The 24,002-nt window shown below is 37.7% G+C and overlaps 7 protein-coding genes across 7 annotated transcripts; 3 read left to right on the top strand and 4 right to left on the bottom strand.

Annotated features, from left to right (window-relative positions):
- LOC104799894 lies at window positions 1–1,868 on the top strand. The gene is made up of 4 exons (XM_010522580.2): window positions 1–465; window positions 655–844; window positions 1,183–1,276; window positions 1,360–1,868. The coding sequence occupies exons 1-4, from the start codon at window positions 107–109 to the stop codon at window positions 1,677–1,679; spliced, it is 963 nt and encodes a 320-aa protein (XP_010520882.1). The 5' UTR covers window positions 1–106; the 3' UTR covers window positions 1,680–1,868.
- Window positions 1,869–2,170: 302 nt separating this feature from the next.
- On the top strand, window positions 2,171–4,218 carry LOC104799893 (glycine-rich RNA-binding protein 6, mitochondrial). The gene is made up of 4 exons (XM_010522579.2): window positions 2,171–2,464; window positions 3,520–3,588; window positions 3,681–3,787; window positions 3,897–4,218. The coding sequence occupies exons 1-4, from the start codon at window positions 2,296–2,298 to the stop codon at window positions 3,996–3,998; spliced, it is 447 nt and encodes a 148-aa protein (XP_010520881.1). The 5' UTR covers window positions 2,171–2,295; the 3' UTR covers window positions 3,999–4,218.
- A 2,349-nt stretch (window positions 4,219–6,567) lies between these two features.
- Window positions 6,568–8,460, bottom strand: LOC104799892. The gene is made up of 2 exons (XM_010522577.1): window positions 7,476–8,460; window positions 6,568–7,390 (listed from the first exon to the last, which is right to left on the bottom strand). The coding sequence occupies exons 1-2, from the start codon at window positions 8,221–8,223 to the stop codon at window positions 6,732–6,734; spliced, it is 1,407 nt and encodes a 468-aa protein (XP_010520879.1). The 5' UTR covers window positions 8,224–8,460; the 3' UTR covers window positions 6,568–6,731.
- Window positions 8,461–9,437: 977 nt separating this feature from the next.
- LOC104799891 lies at window positions 9,438–11,330 on the bottom strand. The gene is made up of 2 exons (XM_010522576.1): window positions 10,346–11,330; window positions 9,438–10,260 (listed from the first exon to the last, which is right to left on the bottom strand). The coding sequence occupies exons 1-2, from the start codon at window positions 11,091–11,093 to the stop codon at window positions 9,602–9,604; spliced, it is 1,407 nt and encodes a 468-aa protein (XP_010520878.1). The 5' UTR covers window positions 11,094–11,330; the 3' UTR covers window positions 9,438–9,601.
- Window positions 11,331–15,464: 4,134 nt separating this feature from the next.
- Window positions 15,465–16,716, top strand: LOC104799890 (probable histone H2A.3). The gene is made up of 2 exons (XM_010522575.1): window positions 15,465–15,740; window positions 16,257–16,716. The coding sequence occupies exons 1-2, from the start codon at window positions 15,552–15,554 to the stop codon at window positions 16,461–16,463; spliced, it is 396 nt and encodes a 131-aa protein (XP_010520877.1). The 5' UTR covers window positions 15,465–15,551; the 3' UTR covers window positions 16,464–16,716.
- Window positions 16,717–16,803: 87 nt separating this feature from the next.
- LOC104799889 (disease resistance protein At4g27190) lies at window positions 16,804–20,418 on the bottom strand. The gene has a single exon (XM_010522574.2). It carries the CDS (start codon window positions 20,178–20,180, stop codon window positions 17,220–17,222), a length of 2,961 nt encoding a protein of 986 aa, XP_010520876.1. The 5' UTR covers window positions 20,181–20,418; the 3' UTR covers window positions 16,804–17,219.
- Window positions 20,419–20,709: 291 nt separating this feature from the next.
- LOC104799888 (formin-like protein 5) lies at window positions 20,710–22,608 on the bottom strand. Its single transcript, XM_010522572.2, has 4 exons — window positions 22,316–22,608; window positions 21,997–22,196; window positions 21,567–21,802; window positions 20,710–21,446 (listed from the first exon to the last, which is right to left on the bottom strand). Exons 1-4 carry the CDS (start codon window positions 22,606–22,608, stop codon window positions 20,919–20,921), a joined length of 1,257 nt encoding a protein of 418 aa, XP_010520874.1. The 3' UTR covers window positions 20,710–20,918.
- Window positions 22,609–24,002: the final 1,394 nt, after the last annotated feature.

The raw sequence follows: 24,002 nt of genomic DNA, 5'->3' as shown, positions 1-24,002 counted from the left end.
TATTATTTCCCCTCTAAAGTCGATTGGAATCGACCCCGATCACGAAGAACACAGTTGAATTTATCGTCTTAGGGTTTCTGCTTGTTCTGTGCGCGAAGATTCGACGATGGGAGGAGGAAGAGCCATCACCACGGCGGCGAAGGTGGCCGGGATCGGCGTCACCAGAGGAGGATTCACCGGAGGAGCAGGATACTCGGCGGTGCCTCCGGCGACCGAGCAATTGGCGGTCAGGAACGCTCCGTCCACAAGGCATATCTCGGCTGCGATCGCATCGGCGACTCATCAGATCGCCGACGACGACGTGGCGGTTGTGCAGAAGCCGGTGTGGGATGATTGGGAGTTCGCCGGCGTTGAGGAGGAGCTCGGTGGTGGCGGTGAGCCGATTGCTAGGGTTGTGTTCAGCGGCCCTCCTACGCTCCAGGAGGCGAAAGATGCCACCGAGGACTTGAAAGAAGCAATTGATATGTGAGCTCGTGGATTCACTTATTTAGATTTGGATCTGCTTTCAATCATGAAATTTGTGGAACGATTTTAGCATTTAGTCCATATTTAGTGATTCGATTTAGCTGTCTACTTGTATTTGTAACCTGTTAACTTGCTATGTCCAAACGTCTGCTGACTTTGTTGAATTTTCATGGATTTCGACATTGTTAGGGTGTACTTATCATCTCAAAAGACGTCTCCAATGGAAGGCCCAGTTGCTGCAGGTCCTGTTTCGGGCATTCTCCGAAGTGTTCAATCCTCCGAGAATGACGTTTTCAAGGGTGTTCAATCAAGGGTGTCTCCTGTTCCAAAGGTTGCACTGCAGGCATTTGCTTTTCTGAGTGAAAGCCCGGCTGCCCAGGTTTCCATTTACTCTTTTTCGTGGTGTTCATTAAACCTGGGATTTATGCTTTATGCTCTCCGGAATTTCTCTTGGCTCAACTTGATAAAGTTTGGTGCTTGTATCATTCACTTGGTTGACTCCCATAGTTGTTTTTGACACTTGATATTCGTGAATATCCTCGGATTCTTATGAAATGAATTTACATGTCTCTGTATGTTACATCTGTAAACACGGTCAGGGCGAATTAAGGGGATTAGAATTGGGTGAAATGTAATCACCAGGGCCAGTACATTGTTAGTGTTATTTGTACTAGGAAGTACTAGTACCTGATATCGTAAATTGTCTCCTTTTTCCAGTCTGTTGTAGCTTCAATTGCGTCTGATCCAAAAGTGTGGGATGCCGTCATGGAAAACAAGGATCTCGTCGAGTTTTTGGAGTCTAACAAGACTGGTAAGAAGGTTAACAGGCGTTTAATTAATCTCAGGTACCGTCTTTGCCATGCCTCACCGTTGAACAAAATCTGTAATTTTCAGGTGCCCACTTGCACGATAATGAATCCCCAAAGGATGACGACCAGTACGAATCCTCGGTTGTTTCCGAATCTGAAGTCACCACCGAGGAAAAAACTAAAGAACCATGGGGTTTTCTGGAGGATATGAAACTGAAAGTGGTTGATCTGGTGCACAATGTCTCTGCCTACTTCGGTGGCTTGTTTGGTTTGTCCTCGTCGAGCGAGGAGAGCAGTGACTCGAGTTTCGATGGTAAAGCCGAGTCATCGTTCTTCCCTGATGGCCGCATCATTTTCGGGTTGGTTGTGATCGTCATCTCCGTGGTGGTTCTAAAGCGTGCTTGAAGAGTTTTCTTACTCGCTGTCTTTACTTCGTAATTTGCCGAACTTACCGTGCCTGAATACAAAAGTACGTCTCTGTAAAAAATATATAATATAGTGGCATGTAATATGTGGTTTTTGGATGTAATTGCTATCTGTCTACGACTCAAAGTTTTAATGAAACTTATGTGAAACCCTTTATATTGGATTTTATTTCGTTTTGATTTCCGTTTGAATTATTCTTCTATTAACAAAAATGCAGGTCCCTAAAAAATTTCGTTTTTCTTGTATAATAAATTTATATTTTATTAAAAATATATAACTATTATTATTTGTGATTTGATTTGGATTTAACTTATTTAGTTGGTGTTTGATTTTTGTAGTAAAACAAAACGAAATTGTCATCTGGTAATGTAATTGTAAACTTTCGTCCTCAGCGGGCAATATGCAGGGGTATATCCGTCATTTCACAGAGACATTTTTTTTATTTTTAGGTCACTTCGTGTCGATATGTTCCACCTCCATTCGCATTTCCCTTTTCCCAACGATCGACCGATTTCGCTAGGGTTTTCGCTTAAACCCTTTTCCTCTACAAACCCTAAGATTTCGGTCGGTCAGTCGCTCAATCAAATCGATCACTATGGCTTTCAGAATTCCGTCGGTAGCAAGGTCTGCGGTGGCGGCACCCGGCGGTTTAAGACGGCTTTTCTGCTCGACCTCCGCCACGTTCCCTTTTGCTCCGCCGCAGCAAAACGACGCCGCCCCGGGCCGTCCCCAGGCGGAGCCCAGCACCAATCTCTTTGTTTCCGGTATGAATATACTTCTCTCTTCCTCTCTGGTTCTGGGTCGAATCGATACTTGTTTGTGTGTTTTTGGTTGCCATTAAGATTTGGGAAATGTTAGTGAGAATCCGTTGCTTCTCGCTTTCGGAGCTAGATTATGCCCTGAAAAGAACAACATCTCTTGTCGTCTCTGATGATGTTTAGTTAAAATCATTTACTTTTATCGGAAAGGAGTATTAGTCTTATCATTTCTCAATCGCTCTTATAGATTATGTGTTTCCTATTTGAGAATAACATCAGCTTATGAACAATCCTTTGTAGTCTACTGCTTACCCTCTGTGAGATAAGAGGGAAAGATAGCATCTTTGCCCTAACCATTTTTTGCTTTTTCGGAGATTCCGATTCATCGGATGGTGTTAGGTTAAGGTGTTTCCTATTTGTGCTGCATTTTAGTTTTTAGTTTCTTTCTCTAGCAAAGGTTTGCTCGTTTCTTACAAAGTATCAGGAGTCTTTTCTTGTAGTAATCAGATTGTCGATCGCATATGTAATGCCCGGATGTTTACCTGGACTTGGTGGAGTTCACGGAACATCTTGCTTTCATGGCCCATTTGGGGATTGCTTCCTGTTTCTTAGGGCTACAAATCATGTAATTGTTTGGTACATACACCTTTTTTTTTCTACATTTTGTTTGATGTCTGATGCCCAAAAAAGAAAAAGTTTGATTGTGTGCCTTCATTTCCAATATGTTTTTAACTGTCTTTGTCTACTTGATTGCTGTGGAATGGAATCTGATGATATTTCTTTGACAGTATTAGCCTTTGTAACGAGAATAATTCAAACATATGTTATTATGTTAGCTCTGGATACTGTCTCTTTGTAGCAGATTATTGCGGTTGGTTTGTTCTAGAACCGGTTTGTCTCTCCCGTACATATGGGATTCCGGCACTGATTTCTCTGTTATTGCCTATGTGGAGATAACTTGTTTACTTCACAATCCATACATCCTTCTTGTTACATATGAACGGTATCATCACGCTCAAGGATTATATCATGGTAATGGTTCATGATGCCTGATTTTTCAGGGCTTAGTAAGCGCACCACTTCAGAAGGACTTCGAGATGCTTTCGCCAAGTTTGGACAAGTGGCTGATGGTTTGTTACTGTCGATGCATCTCTTTTTGTAAAACTTAGTATAGAGACGACTAACTAAGCAATGTGACGTATTTTCTCACGTATGTCGGCAGCTAAAGTGGTCAAGGACAGGGTGTCGGGATATTCCAAGGGTTTCGGTTTCGTTAGGTATGAAACAATAGACGATGCTGCGAAAGGGATAGAAGGCATGGATGGGAAGGTAAGTAAAACTTGTCTGTCTATCTATCTAGCAAGAGTATTCTCCGACCGTTTCTTTTGTTTGAACGAGTTATATATACCGCACGATCTGACCCATTTCTCCGGTGCAGTTCCTAGACGGATGGGTTATATTTGCCGAGTACGCACGACCAAGACAGCAACCAGCGCCACTGCAACAGAACATGTCACGTCCTCCGTACGGAAACTGGTAGAAGCAGCTCGTGAAGCATCTCTGTCTTCCCTCCTTTTGATCATTGGTTCAACCACTACATTAAAAAAAAAACAATAATGCTTGCCCTTTTGTATTATTGTGAAACATGGAAAGATCATGAACTCGGTTTTTTTTTTTTTGGGAGGACATTGTATTGTGCTCTCCAATCCATCACCATGAATTATGATAAACCCATTTTACAAATCGAAGGCTTTTCATGATTTTTGGCATCAACTTCAAATTCGCTTAAACGTAGAATTTGTAAGAAATTATCATTAATATAAACGGTACAATGCTGAAAGCATCAACGGAAAATCAGCGAATAAAAACAAAACACGAGATAGAAACACAACGAAAACGAATCGTCGTGTCGTCGTTTTTTATTTCCCGTTTTGAAGTTTTAAGAAATTTTGTTTTGTCAACTTATAGGATTTCACGTGGAGGTGGGCGTTAAATTTAATAACCGAAAACGAGTAGTAGGTGCATATTTGACCTGTTTTTTTTAAGAAAAAAATATTCATGACAAATTGATGACGGGTATATATATACACACACACACCATTCAAACCAGATGTTTTAGTTTTATACATTTTTATGTTATAATTCTGTTTTTTTTTTAAATATAACCTTTGGGGTTTAGATATGCGTAATTTGGATATTCGAGAGGTAGATATCAAAATGGGTATTATTCAAAATATCCTTTTTTTACCAAAATTATTTCTCCACATATATCTTTTTTATAGAGGTGTCCATTTAACTATAACGATATTATAATTATATTAGTTATAACGTTAAATTTATATTGATTACACCAGATCATCATATTCATACTTTATATATCAAATTAATCAAATGTTGAAATCAATATAAATTTTATATTTCTATCTTAATCCATATAAATCAATATGAATTTGACAATGTGGATCCTTTGCTAAGTATGTAATATCAAATTCTTGGGCAAAATGCTTACACACTTTTTTTGTTATGATATCGTATGGAATGAGAAGCAATCACATGAAGAGTCCAAATCAACCGTTCTGTTATGTTCCGTCTTCATCTTCTTGGCATAATGCACTTAACAACCAAAAAAAAAAAAAACTGACGTCCTCTTATCCGTAAATGTTTGAAATTTCAAATGTTTGAAAATTTTTATTATTCAAACTCTTTTTTTTTTTTTCTGCGAGGGGAATATTAATGTAATGTGTGGAGCGGTGCCTTTGGCAGATACTGATACACAGGGGGGACATTAAAAGCTCCCACAAACAAACACAGAGACTCAAAACCCAATCTCAATCTTCTTTTTTTTAAAAAAATAAAATAAAAATACAAATAAAAGCAAAGAAAGATACCCTTAAAAAGATCACACATCGAAATTGTCCATTTTCAATTATGTAAGTTTTAACAAAAATTGACCAAGGAAATGCAAACCAAATCATATATATTTGTATGTTGATTCGAATTTTAAAAATGATTTTAAATGAATTTTAAAAGAAAGTTAACTAAAATTGGTCGAATTAAAATTTGAAAACCAAATCATATATATTTCCATTTCTTCATTCGATCTTATTTCTCATTTGGACCGCTTAACTAAATACAGCTTCATTACCCCAAAAAAAAAACTAAATACAACTTGTTTCTAGTTATGGTTCTTAAATTAACAGTTTTTTTATCTGCTACTTATGGTTCTTAAAATTTAAGTTCTTTGGGACTCGTTTATCTATTAAAAAAAATCATATTCATGTGTTTTTGTATAATGATATTCTATTTTTCAATTTTTCTTAAAAAAATTTATTTGTTTTAAATCTAGTTTTGGTTTTTCAATTATCTTTTACTAAATTTGAATTTGATTAATTAATGTAAGAAAAAATATGATAATTTATAATGTAAGTGTTGAATACTTTCATCAGTAAGTCTGGGGAATACTGATTTTTTTTAATTGAAAATAATATTTTCATTATACGAATGAAAGTTTATGTTTCACCTATAATAAGACTTTGAATGCAATTCCTTTTTTTCTGAAATTGAGAATTTTGACCCCAAGCTTGAAAAAAAGAAAAAAAGCTACAAGTTCCTAAATCTATGTTTAAAAGTTAAAGTGCCCTCGTTGCCTTTAGTTCTTTAGGATTTTCTGACATTAAGGTAATTGGTAAAAAAACATTTAAGGTTGTCTTTATTTCGAAAGAATTTTATTTTTTACCGTCGGAAATTTAGGGGACCAAAGATACCACTCAGTGCAATAAATTGCCAATCTGACACTTTCAACGACCTTTCATAAACAAAATTCACCACTTAACCTCTATATCTTCATTTCAATAAATCACAAAATTTCTCACTTGACACGTATATTCTAGATGAAAATAACCATGGTTAAATATTGGATGATTTAGTAAATGGTTAAGATTTTTTTTTTAAAAAAAATCAAATTTAGACCCAAAAGAAAAATCCAAATAAAAAGATTAAAAAATAATATTTCTTGGTAAAACAGATTTTGAATTGGATTCGAATATAAATATAATTGATTCAAAATGAAATAAAAACTAAATAGATATATATTTACCAAAAATAAAACAAATACAAACCTAAAAATGTTGAATTGGAATAAAAAATTTACCATTAAAAAAACCTAAAATCTCAGGAGTCAAACCAAAATCTCTCGCTCTCTACAACTCAAATGGACTTTCAATAATAACTCCAAAAACAATACAAACAAATAATCTAATTTTATTTTATTTTTCTAAACCCCATTAATCTCTAAGGGTTTGCAAATTACCACAAAACAAGGCAGCAAAGATTTGGGATTTAGCAGATAGAGCTCCTCAACGTTTGAGTATAACCCAACCTTACCGGCTAATGAATCGAACCCATTCACGTTCAACCCATTCATCTCCGCCGGATTTTCCACCGGCCGGTGAACTCTTCCGGCGATAACGCGGCACACTATCAACGCCTTCCTCGCCGTCCGATCGTCGTCGTCTCCTTCCGAGATCGAAGCGAACGCTCTCCCACTCGTCGACGTCGTGAAAACTCCGATCCCGTTGTTCATTTCCCGTTTCGTCGAGAACCCTTTTCGGATTATCCGACAGACACAGCAGGTTTCAGACATACAGAGACTTGTCGACCCGTTTAGGCCCAGAGAACACGAAATGGTCGTGCCGTGAAACCTGAGTAGTTCGTTCCCGTCGGCGAGACATCTCGGGTGTTTCTTCGGGAGCTTGCTTGCTCTGATTTTCACCGTCTCTCTGTATTCTTCGAATCTTGCTAATGTCTTTTGCATGTTGTGGACTTTCAGAACTCGATCTATCCGTCCACAGTTGTTTTCGGACTTTAACCAGCTCGTTCTGCATATTATCTCCACGATCTTCCTCGACGAATCTCCTTCTACGAGCTCTGTCACTGAAACATGGAGAAGATTGGACCGTAAAGATTGGAACTTTATGAAGATTTTGGATTTTTGGAGGGTTTTTTGAAGTTTAATTACCGGCGTGTTTGGAGAGATGATGAGCTTCCGCAGCTTCGAGCTTGCTGAACTGTTCGCCGCATTTGTGGCAAGAGACCGTGGAATTGCTTCCATTAATGGCGGAATCTCTGTCCAGAGAAACCCTTCTGTTGGAAGGAAACCCTAAACCACCAAACCCTAACCCTTCTCTGTCTCTATCCGCCAGAACAAAGGAACTCTTTCTTGTGCCGGAAGCAGTCCCCGACGATTGGCTCCTGTAAGAGGACGAATGGTTCAGGTAATGCACCGGCGTCCCCGGCCTCAATGTTCCGACAAACGTCGACCCTCCGGCGGTTTCCGCGGCGGAGATGTCTCCGACTCCGGTGATCTTTAGCTCGCAAGTTGAATTACTCAGAATCACTTCATGGGTTATCGGGTTGAGAAACTCGCTGCTTCCGATAGAACGAGGACTGCAGCTGGGCGGCTTCTCGAAATGGCGTTTGCTTCCATGGATTACGTCTTTCAGATTCGCGATCGATCTCGAACATCCGGAGCGACCGACGGCGCCGCCGCATCCGCCGCCGCCGCCGGAGGAGGAGGACCTCTTGGTGGATATGGCGGCGAGCTGTTTTCTGGATTTGGGGTCGTGAACATCGGACGGCTCAGATTTGCAGTGGAGGGACTTCTTCAGTGAAAACCAGACAGTGGGCATGTTCTTGTTCTTGAGATCGTTGCCTGTTTTGTCTCTCTGAAGCTTCTTTCTATGGCTTCTCTTGCTTAAAGCTTCCATTTTTTTACCCCTTTCTCTGTCCTGTCTTCTGGAGAATCTGTAAAAAATTAAAAAAAAATTGGGGAAAATCTTTCAATTTTTTTTTTTTGAAAATCTCTTCTTCTGAAATCGTCGCTTCACTCCTAAGTGTGTATATATATCCTCTCGACGGAGAAGATAACAAGACACAGGGAAAGTGCTTTGCGTCTGATGAAGAAACACGATAATCTGTTTGTCTTTTTCAGCCTGTTGTGGTGTTGCATATTGAATGAATCGTATCTCTACGTATCTATCGACTATATACGCGTATATGTACACGTATGCCATGCACCACCACCGCTGTAATAAACGGAAAATGCATTTATAATGGCCGTTTCATTTGAATGTTGGTCATGTGTTTCATTTTTCTACCATTACCAAACATTTCTCAACAATTAATTGGTCCTCATGTACATGTTATCTTGTGTTTTTTTTGTTAAATTAATATAGATTTTCAAATCTAAATTTCTTGATTTTATAACATGCGTGTTGGATTTCATTTTGTTTCAAATTTGTTTTTTTTCTTTTATTGTTTTTAGGGAAAATGATATTTTCCTACATCAATTTTACCAAAACTGACCTTTTCATACACTAATTTTTAATTTAACAAAAAACTACACCCGAATCCAAAATTTACCAAATTACTATACAGATTGTTTAAATTAAGGGTAATTAACAACAAAATCGAAAACGACGTTAAGATTAGTAGATTTCTGTTAAATGGCCTGCTGACGTAGATTGACACGTATACTTTTTTGCCACGTCAGCACAACACATCACATGAAAAAAAGAAAAAAATTAAAAATTAAAAAAAATTAAAAAAAATTAAAAAAAAATTAAAAAAAATTAAAAAAATTAAAAAAAATTATAAAAAATTAAAAAATTAAAAGTACATATATATATATATATATATTCATATCTATATATAAATACAAATATAAACATATATACCCCTATATTTGACACGTATATTCTAGATGAAAATAACCATGGTTAAATATTGGATGATTTAGTAAATGGTTAAGATTTTTTTTTTAAAAAAAATCAAATTTAGACCCAAAAGAAAAATCCAAATAAAAAGATTAAAAAATAATATTTCTTGGTAAAACAGATTTTGAATTGGATTCGAATATAAATATAATTGATTCAAAATGAAATAAAAACTAAATAGATATATATTTACCAAAAATAAAACAAATACAAACCTAAAAATGTTGAATTGGAATAAAAAATTTACCATTAAAAAAACCTAAAATCTCAGGAGTCAAACCAAAATCTCTCGCTCTCTACAACTCAAATGGACTTTCAATAATAACTCCAAAAACAATACAAACAAATAATCTAATTTTATTTTATTTTTCTAAACCCCATTAATCTCTAAGGGTTTGCAAATTACCACAAAACAAGGCAGCAAAGATTTGGGATTTAGCAGATAGAGCTCCTCAACGTTTGAGTATAACCCAACCTTACCGGCTAATGAATCGAACCCATTCACGTTCAACCCATTCATCTCCGCCGGATTTTCCACCGGCCGGTGAACTCTTCCGGCGATAACGCGGCACACTATCAACGCCTTCCTCGCCGTCCGATCGTCGTCGTCTCCTTCCGAGATCGAAGCGAACGCTCTCCCACTCGTCGACGTCGTGAAAACTCCGATCCCGTTGTTCATTTCCCGTTTCGTCGAGAACCCTTTTCGGATTATCCGACAGACACAGCAGGTTTCAGACATACAGAGACTTGTCGACCCGTTTAGGCCCAGAGAACACGAAATGGTCGTGCCGTGAAACCTGAGTAGTTCGTTCCCGTCGGCGAGACATCTCGGGTGTTTCTTCGGGAGCTTGCTTGCTCTGATTTTCACCGTCTCTCTGTATTCTTCGAATCTTGCTAATGTCTTTTGCATGTTGTGGACTTTCAGAACTCGATCTATCCGTCCACAGTTGTTTTCGGACTTTAACCAGCTCGTTCTGCATATTATCTCCACGATCTTCCTCGACGAATCTCCTTCTACGAGCTCTGTCACTGAAACATGGAGAAGATTGGACCGTAAAGATTGGAACTTTATGAAGATTTTGGATTTTTGGAGGGTTTTTTGAAGTTTAATTACCGGCGTGTTTGGAGAGATGATGAGCTTCCGCAGCTTCGAGCTTGCTGAACTGTTCGCCGCATTTGTGGCAAGAGACCGTGGAATTGCTTCCATTAATGGCGGAATCTCTGTCCAGAGAAACCCTTCTGTTGGAAGGAAACCCTAAACCACCAAACCCTAACCCTTCTCTGTCTCTATCCGCCAGAACAAAGGAACTCTTTCTTGTGCCGGAAGCAGTCCCCGACGATTGGCTCCTGTAAGAGGACGAATGGTTCAGGTAATGCACCGGCGTCCCCGGCCTCAATGTTCCGACAAACGTCGACCCTCCGGCGGTTTCCGCGGCGGAGATGTCTCCGACTCCGGTGATCTTTAGCTCGCAAGTTGAATTACTCAGAATCACTTCATGGGTTATCGGGTTGAGAAACTCGCTGCTTCCGATAGAACGAGGACTGCAGCTGGGCGGCTTCTCGAAATGGCGTTTGCTTCCATGGATTACGTCTTTCAGATTCGCGATCGATCTCGAACATCCGGAGCGACCGACGGCGCCGCCGCATCCGCCGCCGCCGCCGGAGGAGGAGGACCTCTTGGTGGATATGGCGGCGAGCTGTTTTCTGGATTTGGGGTCGTGAACATCGGACGGCTCAGATTTGCAGTGGAGGGACTTCTTCAGTGAAAACCAGACAGTGGGCATGTTCTTGTTCTTGAGATCGTTGCCTGTTTTGTCTCTCTGAAGCTTCTTTCTATGGCTTCTCTTGCTTAAAGCTTCCATTTTTTTACCCCTTTCTCTGTCCTGTCTTCTGGAGAATCTGTAAAAAATTAAAAAAAAATTGGGGAAAATCTTTCAATTTTTTTTTTTTGAAAATCTCTTCTTCTGAAATCGTCGCTTCACTCCTAAGTGTGTATATATATCCTCTCGACGGAGAAGATAACAAGACACAGGGAAAGTGCTTTGCGTCTGATGAAGAAACACGATAATCTGTTTGTCTTTTTCAGCCTGTTGTGGTGTTGCATATTGAATGAATCGTATCTCTACGTATCTATCGACTATATACGCGTATATGTACACGTATGCCATGCACCACCACCGCTGTAATAAACGGAAAATGCATTTATAATGGCCGTTTCATTTGAATGTTGGTCATGTGTTTCATTTTTCTACCATTACCAAACATTTCTCAACAATTAATTGGTCCTCATGTACATGTTATCTTGTGTTTTTTTTGTTAAATTAATATAGATTTTCAAATCTAAATTTCTTGATTTTATAACATGCGTGTTGGATTTCATTTTGTTTCAAATTTGTTTTTTTTCTTTTATTGTTTTTAGGGAAAATGATATTTTCCTACATCAATTTTACCAAAACTGACCTTTTCATACACTAATTTTTAATTTAACAAAAAACTACACCCGAATCCAAAATTTACCAAATTACTATACAGATTGTTTAAATTAAGGGTAATTAACAACAAAATCGAAAACGACGTTAAGATTAGTAGATTTCTGTTAAATGGCCTGCTGACGTAGATTGACACGTATACTTTTTTGCCACGTCAGCACAACACATCACATGAAAAAAAGAAAAAAATTAAAAATTAAAAAAAATTAAAAAAAATTAAAAAAAAATTAAAAAAAATTAAAAAAATTAAAAAAAATTATAAAAAATTAAAAAATTAAAAGTACATATATATATATATATATATTCATATCTATATATAAATACAAATATAAACATATATACCCCTATATATAAATATATCTATATATACATACAAAATAAAAAAATATACACATATATATACATACATCTATACAAATATATATACATATACATACACACAAATATATTTATATATACACACATACACATATATAAATACATATATGCGTATATATATGTATATATACATATGCATATATATATATATATATACATATATACATACATACAAAATAAAAAATACATATATATACATATATATTTATATCCACATACAAATACAAATACAAACATAAATACTCCTATATATAAATATATCTATATATACATACAAAATAAAAAATATACATATATATACATACACCTATACAAATATATATGCATATATATACATTGGAATATATATTTATACATATATATATATATACATATGTATATATGCATATACACATATATGTATACAAATATATATGCATATACACATATATGTGTATATGTATTTATACATATATACATGCATATGTATTTATATATGTGTATATGAGTATATATAAATATATTTATATGTATATATATTTGTGTAGATGTATGTATATATATGTACATATTTTTTTTATTTTGTATGTATATATAGATATATTTATATATAGGAGTATATATGTTTATATTTGTATTTGTACGTAGATATAAATATATATGTATTTATATATGTGTATGTGTGTATATATAAATATATTTGTATGTATGTATATGCATATATATTTGTATAGATGTATATATATATATGTATATTTTTTTATTTTGTATGTATGTATAGATATATTTATATATAGGAGTATTTATATTTGTATTTGTATTTGTATGTAGATATATATATATATATATATATATATATTATTTTTATTTTTATTTTTTTTTAAATTTTTAATTTTTTTTAAATTTTTTTTAAATTTTTTTTTTCATGTGATGTGTCGTACTGATGTGGCAAAAAAGTATACGTGTCACTCCACGTCAGCAGGCCATTTAACAGAAATCTACCAAACTTAACGTCGTTTTCGATTTTGTTGTTAATTATCCTTAATTTAAACAATTTGTGTAGTAATTTGGTAAATTTTGAATTTGGGTGTAGTTTTTTGTTAAATTAAAAATTAGTGTATGAAAATGTCAGTTTTGGATAAATCGGTGTAGGAAAATATCATTTTCCCTTGTTTTTATATTTTTCACTAGATTTGTTATTCAATTCAATTCAACATATTCAGAAATAAAAAATGATCAAACTAGCAATACACAAATATATGATTTCTTTGGATGGTTACTGCACACATTGCATGCTCCTAAGAAAATGTTATGCCCAAAGAAAACAATTGAAGAATTCAAACAATATTACATTAATCGACATGCTCTTTTGTTACAACAACGCCCGTAAAAAAAATTATTAGAAAAGGGACAAAAAAGGGGGTGATTTTTAATGTTTTTTTTTGGCACGGACAAAATGATTGATGAAAGTTCAAAACTTTCAATGAAATGGGGAGCACCCAAAATTTTAGGCATTTAAATGCAAGACAGGAAAGCTTAAAGGGCCGAAATAGAATTTAAAAAAAAAAACATTTTGTTTTCTTCAAGTTTGCTAGAATTGTTATTAAAAAAATATGTAGTTTGGGTTGTAATTACTTGTATATAATAAGGTTTTGACAGAATGCAAATATTGGTCGGGCAAATGGATTCGGCTCATAGAGATGCAAATTCTCCATCTGAAAAGTAATATTTACATAAATTTCCCCGATTTTTTTGAAGATTTAAACGGATCAAATACTCGATAAATTTTCGTATTATAAAAAGGTTTGTCCCATAAAAAATCTTGAGGTTGTTAAAATGTTCCACGAATAATCCTGAACATGTAACTTTCCAATAAAACCCTCGAATTTGGGAGAGGCTTCCATATTAAACGGCAAGTTTGCACATTTAACCTCTGATTATATTGACTGAATTTTCTAATATCGGAGTGATGATGTGGCACCGTCGGAATGTTGACTCAATTGCTAGGGGTGGCGATTTCGGTTATTAACCGAATAACCGAACCGAACCGAATCGAATAAGACATAATCATATCCGAACCGAACCCGACATCAAAATCAAACGGTTATGATTTCTTTAAATCCGAAAAAATCAAAACCGAACCCAACCGAATCAAATAAAAAATAACCGAAAAAACCGAAAAAAAACGGACAATTTCTTTGAAAAACTGAATTTTTTACCGAAACCGAACCGAACCCAAACCGAAAAATAACCGAACCGAACCGAAGCGAAGTTTATATAAAAACTGAATGGTTATAGTTTTTCTATAACCGAAATAAACCGACCGAAACCCGAATTGGCCACCCCTATCAACTGCCACGATAATATTGCTGATATCTATCGAGTTCTTAATATAAACGTATATAGAGAGAGAGAGGGAGATGGGAGGATTCAGGGGGAGTAGGTGAGTGTAATAATGGCCAAATTAAATTCAAAAGAATACGATAAGATAAAATCGAAGATACATGATATGTCCTTCTGAGTTTTTGCAAAATAAAAAAATAAAAATCAGAACCATAATTTCACACACACACACACATCGCATTCACTGGTCTGCCCCAATTTCTCCCCTTCTGTAACCCACATTTAATATCCCACCTTTCCCTTTCATCCACCTCCATGTTATAAATTCCCATGCATATACATATATATATATATATATATGTATGTATGTATATGCATTTCCTTATGATTATGGTTGGCAAGATTCATATGCATGTGGACATACATTTCTGTTTTGCACATAAATGTCTAGTGCTATCCACCAGCTTTTGTGTAACCTTTGAAAGGGTTTTGTAACATCATGCATTTCAATTTCGATGCCCAACACACACACACACACATATATATATTACAAGAATCACACTGTTTCCTTTCTCACACATATGCACATGTATCTCTTCTTTTTGGAAATTTTATAGATATAGATAGATGAATTTAATTAAATATAATTCTATGGGGGAGGAGAATATTCATTGTCAAAAAATTGTGGCACAATATTGGTGAGGTTCAGACTCCATGGTTTGACCCAAAATAAATAAATGGGCCGAATAAAGGTCTTGATTTGTCAACATTGGGGGTAGATTATTAAATTTCGGCCCAATTTATTTTAGTTCATCCCATAATTTATTTTAAATTTAAAATAAAATATTATTCCCCTTTTCGTGAAAATCTCGGGATTCTCTCGTTCCGTTGTACGAAATTAGTTAAGCGGTGGGTCTCCAACTTCGAATATCAGCCCTTCCCGTAATTCCAATCCAACGGTGGATAATATTGATCCGTGCACTTTCGTCTAATTGGCTATTACTTTTCTTGTGCAGCTATATGTATTTTCCAAGCGGGGGTTGTTATTGCTCATTCCCACTTTATTCCCGAGAAAATCTCCAAATTTCCTATCCTCCGTGATATTTCGTGAGAGAGTTTCCGATAGTAGAGATGGCGGGTCGGGGCAAAACTCTGGGATCTGGTGCGTCGAAGAAGGCTACGTCTCGTAGCAGCAAGGCTGGGCTTCAATTTCCTGTCGGTCGTATCGCTCGGTTCCTGAAGGCTGGGAAGTACGCCGAGCGTGTCGGAGCAGGAGCTCCGGTATATCTAGCCGCCGTCCTCGAGTATCTGGCCGCCGAGGTGATTTTCGTCTCTCTCTATCTTCAATTGACTGATCATCAAGTTTGTCTCTTTCTCTGATTGGTTCTCGTTATGCCCTCGTGAATCTAGGGTTTTGAACTCGACGTTAACCTATCGTTTTGTTAGATTTCAATTATGGGTTTGATTATCTGGGCGTTTGAACTCTCTCGCTTGTACAATTCTGTCTATTGCTGGTAATTTTGGATTGGGTCAGTATATATTTTTTTCTCGTCCGACGTTGAAGTCTACCTTTTGGTCTGTTAGGGCTCAATTGTTCATCTTTCTACATTTCTCTATCTTTGTTTTCGAATTGTACTATCTGGGTTTGGGATAATCGACATGAACGTTGATTCGTTTGCATTTCTTTTTTTCGATTTCTGTTACTTTGGTTGTAGTCTTCTGGAGTTTCCTAATTAGGACTACGGATTTTTGATACTTTCTGTATTTTGCTTACACCTTCAGACGAACCAACTCCGATTTATGTGTTATTGAACGTTCGTTGCAATGTAATGATAGGTTCTCGAGCTCGCCGGAAATGCAGCAAGAGACAACAAAAAGACCCGTATTGTGCCTCGACACATTCAGCTTGCGGTGAGGAATGACGAGGAACTGAGCAAGCTTCTGGGCGATGTCACCATTGCCAATGGAGGAGTAATGCCCAACATCCACAATCTCCTCCTCCCCAAGAAGGCTGGATCTTCAAAGCCTGCTGATGAAGACTAAACTTGGAACCAAAATCATGGACAGGAAGTCCCTGTCTGTGCCACATGTTTGGCTACAAAGCCTGGTACCCACGATATTAGCTGTAGAACATTTAGCTTTTGGTTTTTCATTGATTAGGGTTGTGTTCTTCCCACTTTCATTTTCCAGTTTGTTTTTTCTTCCTTGCCTTGTGTTCTTAGTATTTGTAAACTTCTCACAGTTTGTGTGAATATATGAAGTATCTTTTACAAGTTATGAAAGGAACAATTTTTTCTTTCTTGTCTCGTAATATTGTCCCAGATAGTTGTTGCCTTTCCCATGTTCATTGTTGTGCTGCAAAATCATTGTTACAGGACGTAATCCCGTGAGCTAATTTACAGTTATATAGAAGCTGGAATGGGTCGGGTGCTCCGAATCAAACATGAAGTAGGTGGAACAAAACAAGGCCGAAGTGTAGTTATTGTGCTCTTGTCGTAACTAGACAAACTGTTTTACCATTTTGACATCCTCTCATTTCTGTGATTCTTTTGGCTTTGCCAGGAGATGGCAACCTGTTCCAGACATCAGGAAATGTATTTTCAGAGCTTTTTAGGATGTCACCATTGGTCTGACAAAAAAACTTACTTCTTCTGTCTAATGATCTCGCACCTGTTGAGAGAGAAAAGAAGGATCATTTCAATGGCTTATGGTTCAGGATTATTATCCAGAAACTTCAATGAGGGAAAACTTTACAAGGATGATACAGGCAAATCAATTGTTATCACAACAAAACCAGGTTTATTTCCAAGATGAATCGTGAACGCCGAACACATCAGAAGTGCTGGATATGAAACGTGGCTGGAGGGTTGTTTTAGTGTTGGTGTTATCCCAGTGTAAGCTATTCCACCAGTCTGGCTCTCCTCTTATTTCTTTGACTCTATGAGCATTCTTGGAATTAATGGGTAGTCTCTTGACAAGTTTGCATTTGATGACCTCCACTTGTTCCAGGCATCCCCATGTCTCTTCCTCGGTACATAGTCTCGTCAACTGCGGGAGATTTGTCAACTTTATGACACGCAGATTGGGCACGACAGGTTCGATGGAAGCTGGAGCTATCTCAGGATAATAGTCGAACAGCACCTGCAACTTGTCACAGAAACTAACCCGTATCTCTTGCAGGTTTGGTAAGAAACATATGAAATTCCCCACAGAGAGCAGGCATTTGAGCTGCCGGCATCTGCTGACTTCAAGTAATTTCAGCGACTCGAATCTCAACCCCAAATGACCAACCAGTTCTCTAGTGGTTTCCAAGTTGACACCTCGCAGATGGAGTTCCTCGAGGTTAGGGAGGAGATCAAGTTGTGCTGCACATCCACCAGCAGGCCTTAAGCTGCTGCCAAAGCTCTCAATTGTCAGTGACCTCAAGACATCAAAGCTACTCGTGCTTTCGATATCGATTACCAAGTTTTCAAGCATTGCATTAAGACCCCAGCAATGGTTCACAACTAGAGAGGTTGCGTTAGTAAGTAGCCACCCGATGGATGCTTCTGAGACATTGAGACTACTTATGGTTACCCTCCTTTTGTCATGTCTAGTGGGTAAGGAGTTTGCAGTTGGGCCAATAAAGAGTTGGAATTTCTTCAACTTTCTGATCCAGGAGATGTTTTCGGGGGAGAGAGAGGGGATGCCCACAACCCTGATGGAAAGAACCAGTAACCGATGAAGGTGTGTGATCTCATCAAGTGTTGCTTGCCCCTCTTGTACTTGTCCTTGGATGCCCCAGTGGTAATGGCTCAGTGTCATGTCTAGAGCCTCTAAATTCGATAACTTGGAGATGATTCCAGCGGGAATGCTTTCGAGATAATGTGTTCGAGAAAGGTCAAGCAGTTTCAAGCTACTCAATGCTTCTAACCCTCTCGGGAATTCCTTTATACGAGTGGCACAGAGATCCAAAAGCTGAAGTTTTGTAAGGGCTTCTAAGGAAGGCAATTCTTCTAGGTAATAGCAGTCCCTCAAGATGAGAGAATGCAGGTTATGAAGCTGACTGAGGGAGTAAGGCAATGCCTTTATATGTGTCCCACTTAGATTCAAGATTCTCAGAGCTGGAAACGCTTGCAAGAAACCTACAGGAACTTCTTGGAGCTGAAAGTTACCTTGTAGCAGAAAGGCAGAGACTTTTTCACACTCTGCACTACAATCAGGAAGCCTTTCAAGCTTGTTATTCATCAAAGACACTCTTCGGATAGAAGGAACAAACTTTTCTTGCGGAATCTCAATCAAGCCCATGCCAGATGCGATAAGGGAGTGACAATCATCTTGGGAGGAAGACATGACCCATAAGGCAAAATCACGGACCACATCGTGCATTTTAACCGTGCCATCACGAGCACCTTCTTCTAACAAGCAAGCGTCCTTCAAATTCTCGACCAAGGTAATTCCTTCATTCATCGAATACTTGTGGTTATCCTGCTCATCTATGAATCCTTCTGCAATCCAATACCTCACCAGTTCTGTTACTTCAATTGAGTAATCCTCTGGGAACAAAGCGCAGAAGAGGAAACAAGGTTTCATCTTGTCATCAAGCAAGTCGTAGCTCAGTTTCAAAGGCTGGTAGATATTTTCTTCGATGCTCTTGACCCAAGGCACTGATCTCTTTAGCTCTTTCAAGGCATGTTTCCACAGCTTGACCATCTTCTTCCCTCGCATGGCCGTCCCCACTGTGATGATAGCCAAAGGCAATCCACCACATTCAAGGGAAATTGCCTTCGCCAGTGGTCTAATACGGTCAGAACTTGCTACTTCCCCAGCGTTTTGGCAAAACAATTGCCAAGCTTCTTCTTCATCTAAGCAATCCACTCTGATGTCAACATCTGTCTTCATGCTCCGGCAAACCTCCAGGAACCGAGAAGTCAAAATGACCTTTGAAGCCTCGTGTTCTTTCATCTGTGGAATGCCCAGAAGGTTTAGGTCAATGGGTTTCCAAACATCATCGAGAATCAGAAGAAAGTTACAGGCTTTTTCGAGTCTCCGATGAATCTGTCTTGCCAGCTTCTCATCTGTTTCTTCCAACTTGATCACCATCCCCAATCTTTCTGCAATTTGCATTTGGACCCTTCTCAAGTCGAACTCTGCAGACACAGTTGCCCAAATCACCATACCAAATGGTTGCTTGCCAACCTCTTCATGAAGCTTATTGTTCAACGCAGTGACCAGAGTCGTTTTCCCAACTCCTCCCATACCCCAAATCCCAATCTTTTGAACCTTTTCACTCTTCAAAATATCCATAATGTTTGCCAACATTTGTGATGTTATTGTTTGATTTTGAATGAAAGGTCCAGGTATATATTCAACTCTTTCATTTGAACCATCCACATGAAATGTTTCGATTAGATGTTTGCCTAACTTCTCAAAGGTTTCAACTTTCTCGAGAATGGTTACAAGATCCTTACCATTCCTACAAGACAAAGCACATGAAATAGACTGTTTCTCCTGAAAGGAAGAAGATTCGTTGAAAATTTCTTGGACATCTGTTTGCCATCTCCTCAGCTGAACCTGCAATGATCTGCCTGTGATCTCCAATGTTTCAAGGGTCTTATCCACTTTGTACGCAACCTCCATCAGCCTATCCAATGCATTCTTCAGAGATGTGAGGTTTGACTTGAATCTGATTGTATGAATGGCTCTAGAAGAGATTGCTCCGCACATGGCCCGAGTTGTGTCGGCCAAGATTGAGCCCAAGATCGAACTCAACAATTCCATAGCAAAAAGATGATTCAAGAAACAAGACTTACAAGCGGATGATCAGATCATCAATCTTCAAACGTTGACTTTGAAATGATAAACACCACATAAAAGAATGCAAAGACCTTGAATGTTCAAAGCATTTGTTGGAGGAGTTTACTTGAGGTTAGACTTGTCAAATTATTTGGGTCGGGTTACAAACAAACAAAATTTAAATGAGTTGTACTAACCCATAAAACCCGACAAACACATTCCATCAATCAAACCATAATTATTTTATTATCTAATTCATTATAATTTTTAACAAGGTATTAATAATATTTTATAAATAATTCAATTTAATTAAAATCATCAAATTATTAAGATAAAGTAAATTCATAATATTCAATTTATTTCTCTTCTAAAAATGTAAGTAAATAAAAATTTAAATATCTAAATAACATGTCCTAGTGGTTAAAATTTATTAAATCTTAATAACTATACAAAATTTTATTTATCCAAGTAAAAAAAATCTATTATTAGATTGGGATTCGAATTGAAACTACAGATTCGAATTAAAGTAATTTTAAGTTACAACTATATACAGAAAAGAAGAATGTATAAGGATCAAACCCAATAAACAAAATTTAAGAATGCATGAGTACCAACCTTATCTAACATTATCAGGAAATCACGAACAATTATAAACAAATGCAAGCCCTCGTTTCACCAGCTTATTCTTCTCTCTTCTTCTACCACCTTCTTGATGTCTCTGCCTCAGCATTTTGGACAATCTTTCAGTGCTTCGTGAAACCCACTTTCTTCACCTGCACTGTTCATCTCCGAGTTGAGAAAGTCTCTGGCTTTCGACAAAGCATGACCCATTTTGTGAACAGTCCCCGTTAAGCCATCTGCATCGATGCCTGTAGCCTTTTTTACGTTTTCAAGTTCACTGCTCAAACTCGAAACTTTCTGAAGACCAAGGCTGCGGTAATTTTCCTCCGTGTCTTCATTAGTTTCCTCGGCCATAATATCTTCAGTTTTCACACTAGAGAAGCTTTTGCTCTCCCTGGTGGTACGAGCAGCTCTAACACCTTCAGACCGGATTATCTCTTGAACCACGAAATGGAGGAGGGTTGTTTTCCCATCAGTTCCCTTTACGTCTGACAACTTCAACAGTGTGTCCAGCTTGAAAGCCTGAGCACCACCCCTGAATGTACCATCATTCATGCGATTGCCCGTCTTGAGAACTGCTTCAAGGAGCTTCAAGAAAAGCCGGCTGCTTCTAAGTTCTTTACAAGCAACCTACAAAATGTATCAAGGAAGACGCATTCAAAGAAGAGAAGAACCCAAGAGGAAGACAGTGCTATTATTCTCAGCCAATCAGTTTTAAGAACAGGTTCTGTTAAGGTTAACAGGACCTACCTCTAAGGTGGCAAATGATTCAGTAACAAAGGTCATTTCTTCATCGAGAGTACACATAAAAAGCAGAGCCTCTAGTCGCTTGAAAGCAAAAGGGATATCAATCAATGCTTTTAGGAAACGTTCAGCTGGTCCTAAATGTGCTATTTCTCCACAGTATAGTCTTAGCTTTAGTTCTTCGTCAGCTGTTGGTGCCATCTTCAATAGAGCCTGAAGAAATTCTACCGGGAGCTCATTGCCTGATTCAACAATATATGTTAGAGCATGATGTCACAAGGGACACGAAGAAACGGCTACAAATATAAGTCCACTGGAAATATTGATTTAATTGGGTTTTCTGATCATTTTGCTGATATAGGCACAGATAGATTATTACTTGAGCTTTAACTATTTTCATTTTCCAACAAAAGAAATGCAATGAGAGGGAAGCTACCTTCATGAAGTGCGTCGCGGACCTCTTCACTTGTTGTATTCAGAGCACGCAGAAGGATAGACAGATTCTGTGCTTTCTTTGGATCAAGAATCTGAACAAATTGTGGTAAGGCAGATTGCGAAGACAAATCTTTCCTTTCACCTTTGTTCTTGTCTGCAGTCGCATATCCAAATAGCGACTCTATCATCTCTTCATTGAACCTGTAATGCATCACAAATGGATTCTTATCAGCATCCGTTCACAACAGAAGAACAAAATCGCAAAATCATGCACGCAGTTGCCCAACAGAGGAAAACCCAAAGAGGAAGCTGTAACTCACTGGAAGGATCCTGTTCTTATCTCATTCCAAACCATTGAATGGTCAGGGTTAGCTTGCACTTTATCCCAGAAAAAGGGTTTCAACTTTGTTTTAGGAGCGTCATCTTCTGAAGGATTTACAGATCCAGAAGACAACTCTGCAGATACAGTTGCCCAAATCACCATACCAAATGGTTGTTTGCCAAACTCTTCATGAAGTTTATTGTTCAAAGTAGTGACCAGAGTCGTTTTCCCAACTCCTCCCATACCCCAAATCCCAATCTTTTGAACATTTTCTCTTTTCAAACTATCCATAATGTTTTCCAATATATGTGATGTTGTTGTTTAATCTTGAAATGGAAGACCCGGATATGTATTCAACTATTTCATATGAACCATCCGAATGAAATGCTTCGACCATGTGTTTACCTAGCTTCTCAAAGGTTTAAACTTTCTCGAGAATGGTTGTGAGTTTCTTGCCATGTCTGCATGACAAAACACATGAAGCAGGCTGTTCCTCTTGAAAGGAAGAAGATTCGTTGAAAACTTCTTGGATTTCTGTTTGCCATCTCCTAAGCTGAACCTGCAATGATCTGCCTGTTACCTCCAAAACATTAGGTTTTATCCACTTTATATGCAACTTCCATCAGTGTGTCCAGTGCATTCTTCAGAGACGTGAGGTTTGACTTGAATCTGATTGTCTGAATGGCTCTGGAAGAGATTGATCTGCACATGGCACGAGTTATGTCTGCTGAAAAATTACAATCACACGATTTTTCAATAACCAGAAAAACCAAACTGATTCTATTTCTCTGATACGAGTCAAGTACACTTCAACCTTTCCAAGTAGCACTCAACTCACCCGGTCTTACTCCCCCTGAGTAAGACTTCCCGTACCACAAGAAATTCTACCAGTAACACACACTATGTGTGCAACGCACACCCCGTGTCTCCCTAGACAGCGTCTAGGCCTAACGAGCGGTTCGTCTGTAACTTAAGACTCCCCCTCAGGTAAACTCCCGTTCACTCAGAAATCTCTCACCAGTGTTTCCCGTACATGTGCTTTTCCGAGATTACAGACTCTTCTCTCTCAGAAAACTTAATCTCGCTACCTTTGACAATCACGTCTTCAGTCTATATATATCCCGTCCATTGATTCTCTCCATATCTTCATAATATGCATTTTTCCTTTTTCTTCATTGATGCAACTGTCTTCTTTCCTTTTGCAGCTTCTTTCCATTTGTGTTTTCCAGATTCAGCTCCAAACTTCCATTTGTTGATTTGAAGCTTCTAGATGTTGAATATGATGTTTCCTTGCTTTAACAATCTCCCCCTTTTTTGACTTTCTGCTTGAACACACTAAAACCTCACACAGCACAGAAGCAATCCATAGCAACTAGGATATAACTATCCATTAAGTTCAACAAGTTAGGAGAACGACAGGAACTAGCAAGAAAACAACAGAGATCAGCACAACAGACGAAACTACAAACATAAACCGAAAAACCAAGTAGCTGATCAGATATGATGATCAGCACAACACAGATCAACTTCACAGAACTGAAGTTTCATTCACTCTGTCACAGAAGCGAATCAACTTCATTCACTCTGTTCTCCAGTTTCTTCTGATTCTCCTTCCTCCTCCTCCTTTTCAGCCTCACTTACTACTTCATCATCTTCATCCTCACCCATTTTTCCTTTGCCTTTGT

The sequence above is a fragment of the Tarenaya hassleriana genome, unplaced genomic scaffold, assembly GCF_000463585.1.
Source record: "Tarenaya hassleriana unplaced genomic scaffold, ASM46358v1 Cleome62, whole genome shotgun sequence".
In the NCBI taxonomy this organism is placed as follows: domain Eukaryota; kingdom Viridiplantae; phylum Streptophyta; class Magnoliopsida; order Brassicales; family Cleomaceae; genus Tarenaya; species Tarenaya hassleriana.
Note: the sequence above shows the minus strand (reverse complement) of the source record. Positions and strands in the feature narration are given on the sequence as shown.

Coding starts and splice junctions, on each gene's coding strand:
- LOC104799891 (XM_010522576.1), bottom strand. CDS start 11,093: ATGGAAGCTTTAAGCAAGAGAAGCCATAGAAAGAAGCTTCAGAGAGAC. Junction 10,261..10,345: donor TCATCTCTCCAAACACGCCG/GTAATTAAACTT, acceptor TCCATGTTTCAG/TGACAGAGCTCGTAGAAGGA.
- LOC104799894 (XM_010522580.2), top strand. CDS start 107: ATGGGAGGAGGAAGAGCCATCACCACGGCGGCGAAGGTGGCCGGGATC. Junction 466..654: donor TTGAAAGAAGCAATTGATAT/GTGAGCTCGTGG, acceptor CGACATTGTTAG/GGTGTACTTATCATCTCAAA. Junction 845..1,182: donor GTGAAAGCCCGGCTGCCCAG/GTTTCCATTTAC, acceptor TCCTTTTTCCAG/TCTGTTGTAGCTTCAATTGC.
- LOC104799889 (XM_010522574.2), bottom strand. CDS start 20,180: ATGGAATTGTTGAGTTCGATCTTGGGCTCAATCTTGGCCGACACAACT.
- LOC104799892 (XM_010522577.1), bottom strand. CDS start 8,223: ATGGAAGCTTTAAGCAAGAGAAGCCATAGAAAGAAGCTTCAGAGAGAC. Junction 7,391..7,475: donor TCATCTCTCCAAACACGCCG/GTAATTAAACTT, acceptor TCCATGTTTCAG/TGACAGAGCTCGTAGAAGGA.
- LOC104799890 (XM_010522575.1), top strand. CDS start 15,552: ATGGCGGGTCGGGGCAAAACTCTGGGATCTGGTGCGTCGAAGAAGGCT. Junction 15,741..16,256: donor TCGAGTATCTGGCCGCCGAG/GTGATTTTCGTC, acceptor ATGTAATGATAG/GTTCTCGAGCTCGCCGGAAA.
- LOC104799888 (XM_010522572.2), bottom strand. CDS start 22,608: ATGGATAGTTTGAAAAGAGAAAATGTTCAAAAGATTGGGATTTGGGGT. Junction 21,803..21,996: donor CCGCGACGCACTTCATGAAG/GTAGCTTCCCTC, acceptor TTGTTGAATCAG/GCAATGAGCTCCCGGTAGAA. Junction 21,447..21,566: donor AATCATTTGCCACCTTAGAG/GTAGGTCCTGTT, acceptor TACATTTTGTAG/GTTGCTTGTAAAGAACTTAG.
- LOC104799893 (XM_010522579.2), top strand. CDS start 2,296: ATGGCTTTCAGAATTCCGTCGGTAGCAAGGTCTGCGGTGGCGGCACCC. Junction 2,465..3,519: donor CACCAATCTCTTTGTTTCCG/GTATGAATATAC, acceptor CTGATTTTTCAG/GGCTTAGTAAGCGCACCACT. Junction 3,788..3,896: donor TAGAAGGCATGGATGGGAAG/GTAAGTAAAACT, acceptor TCTCCGGTGCAG/TTCCTAGACGGATGGGTTAT.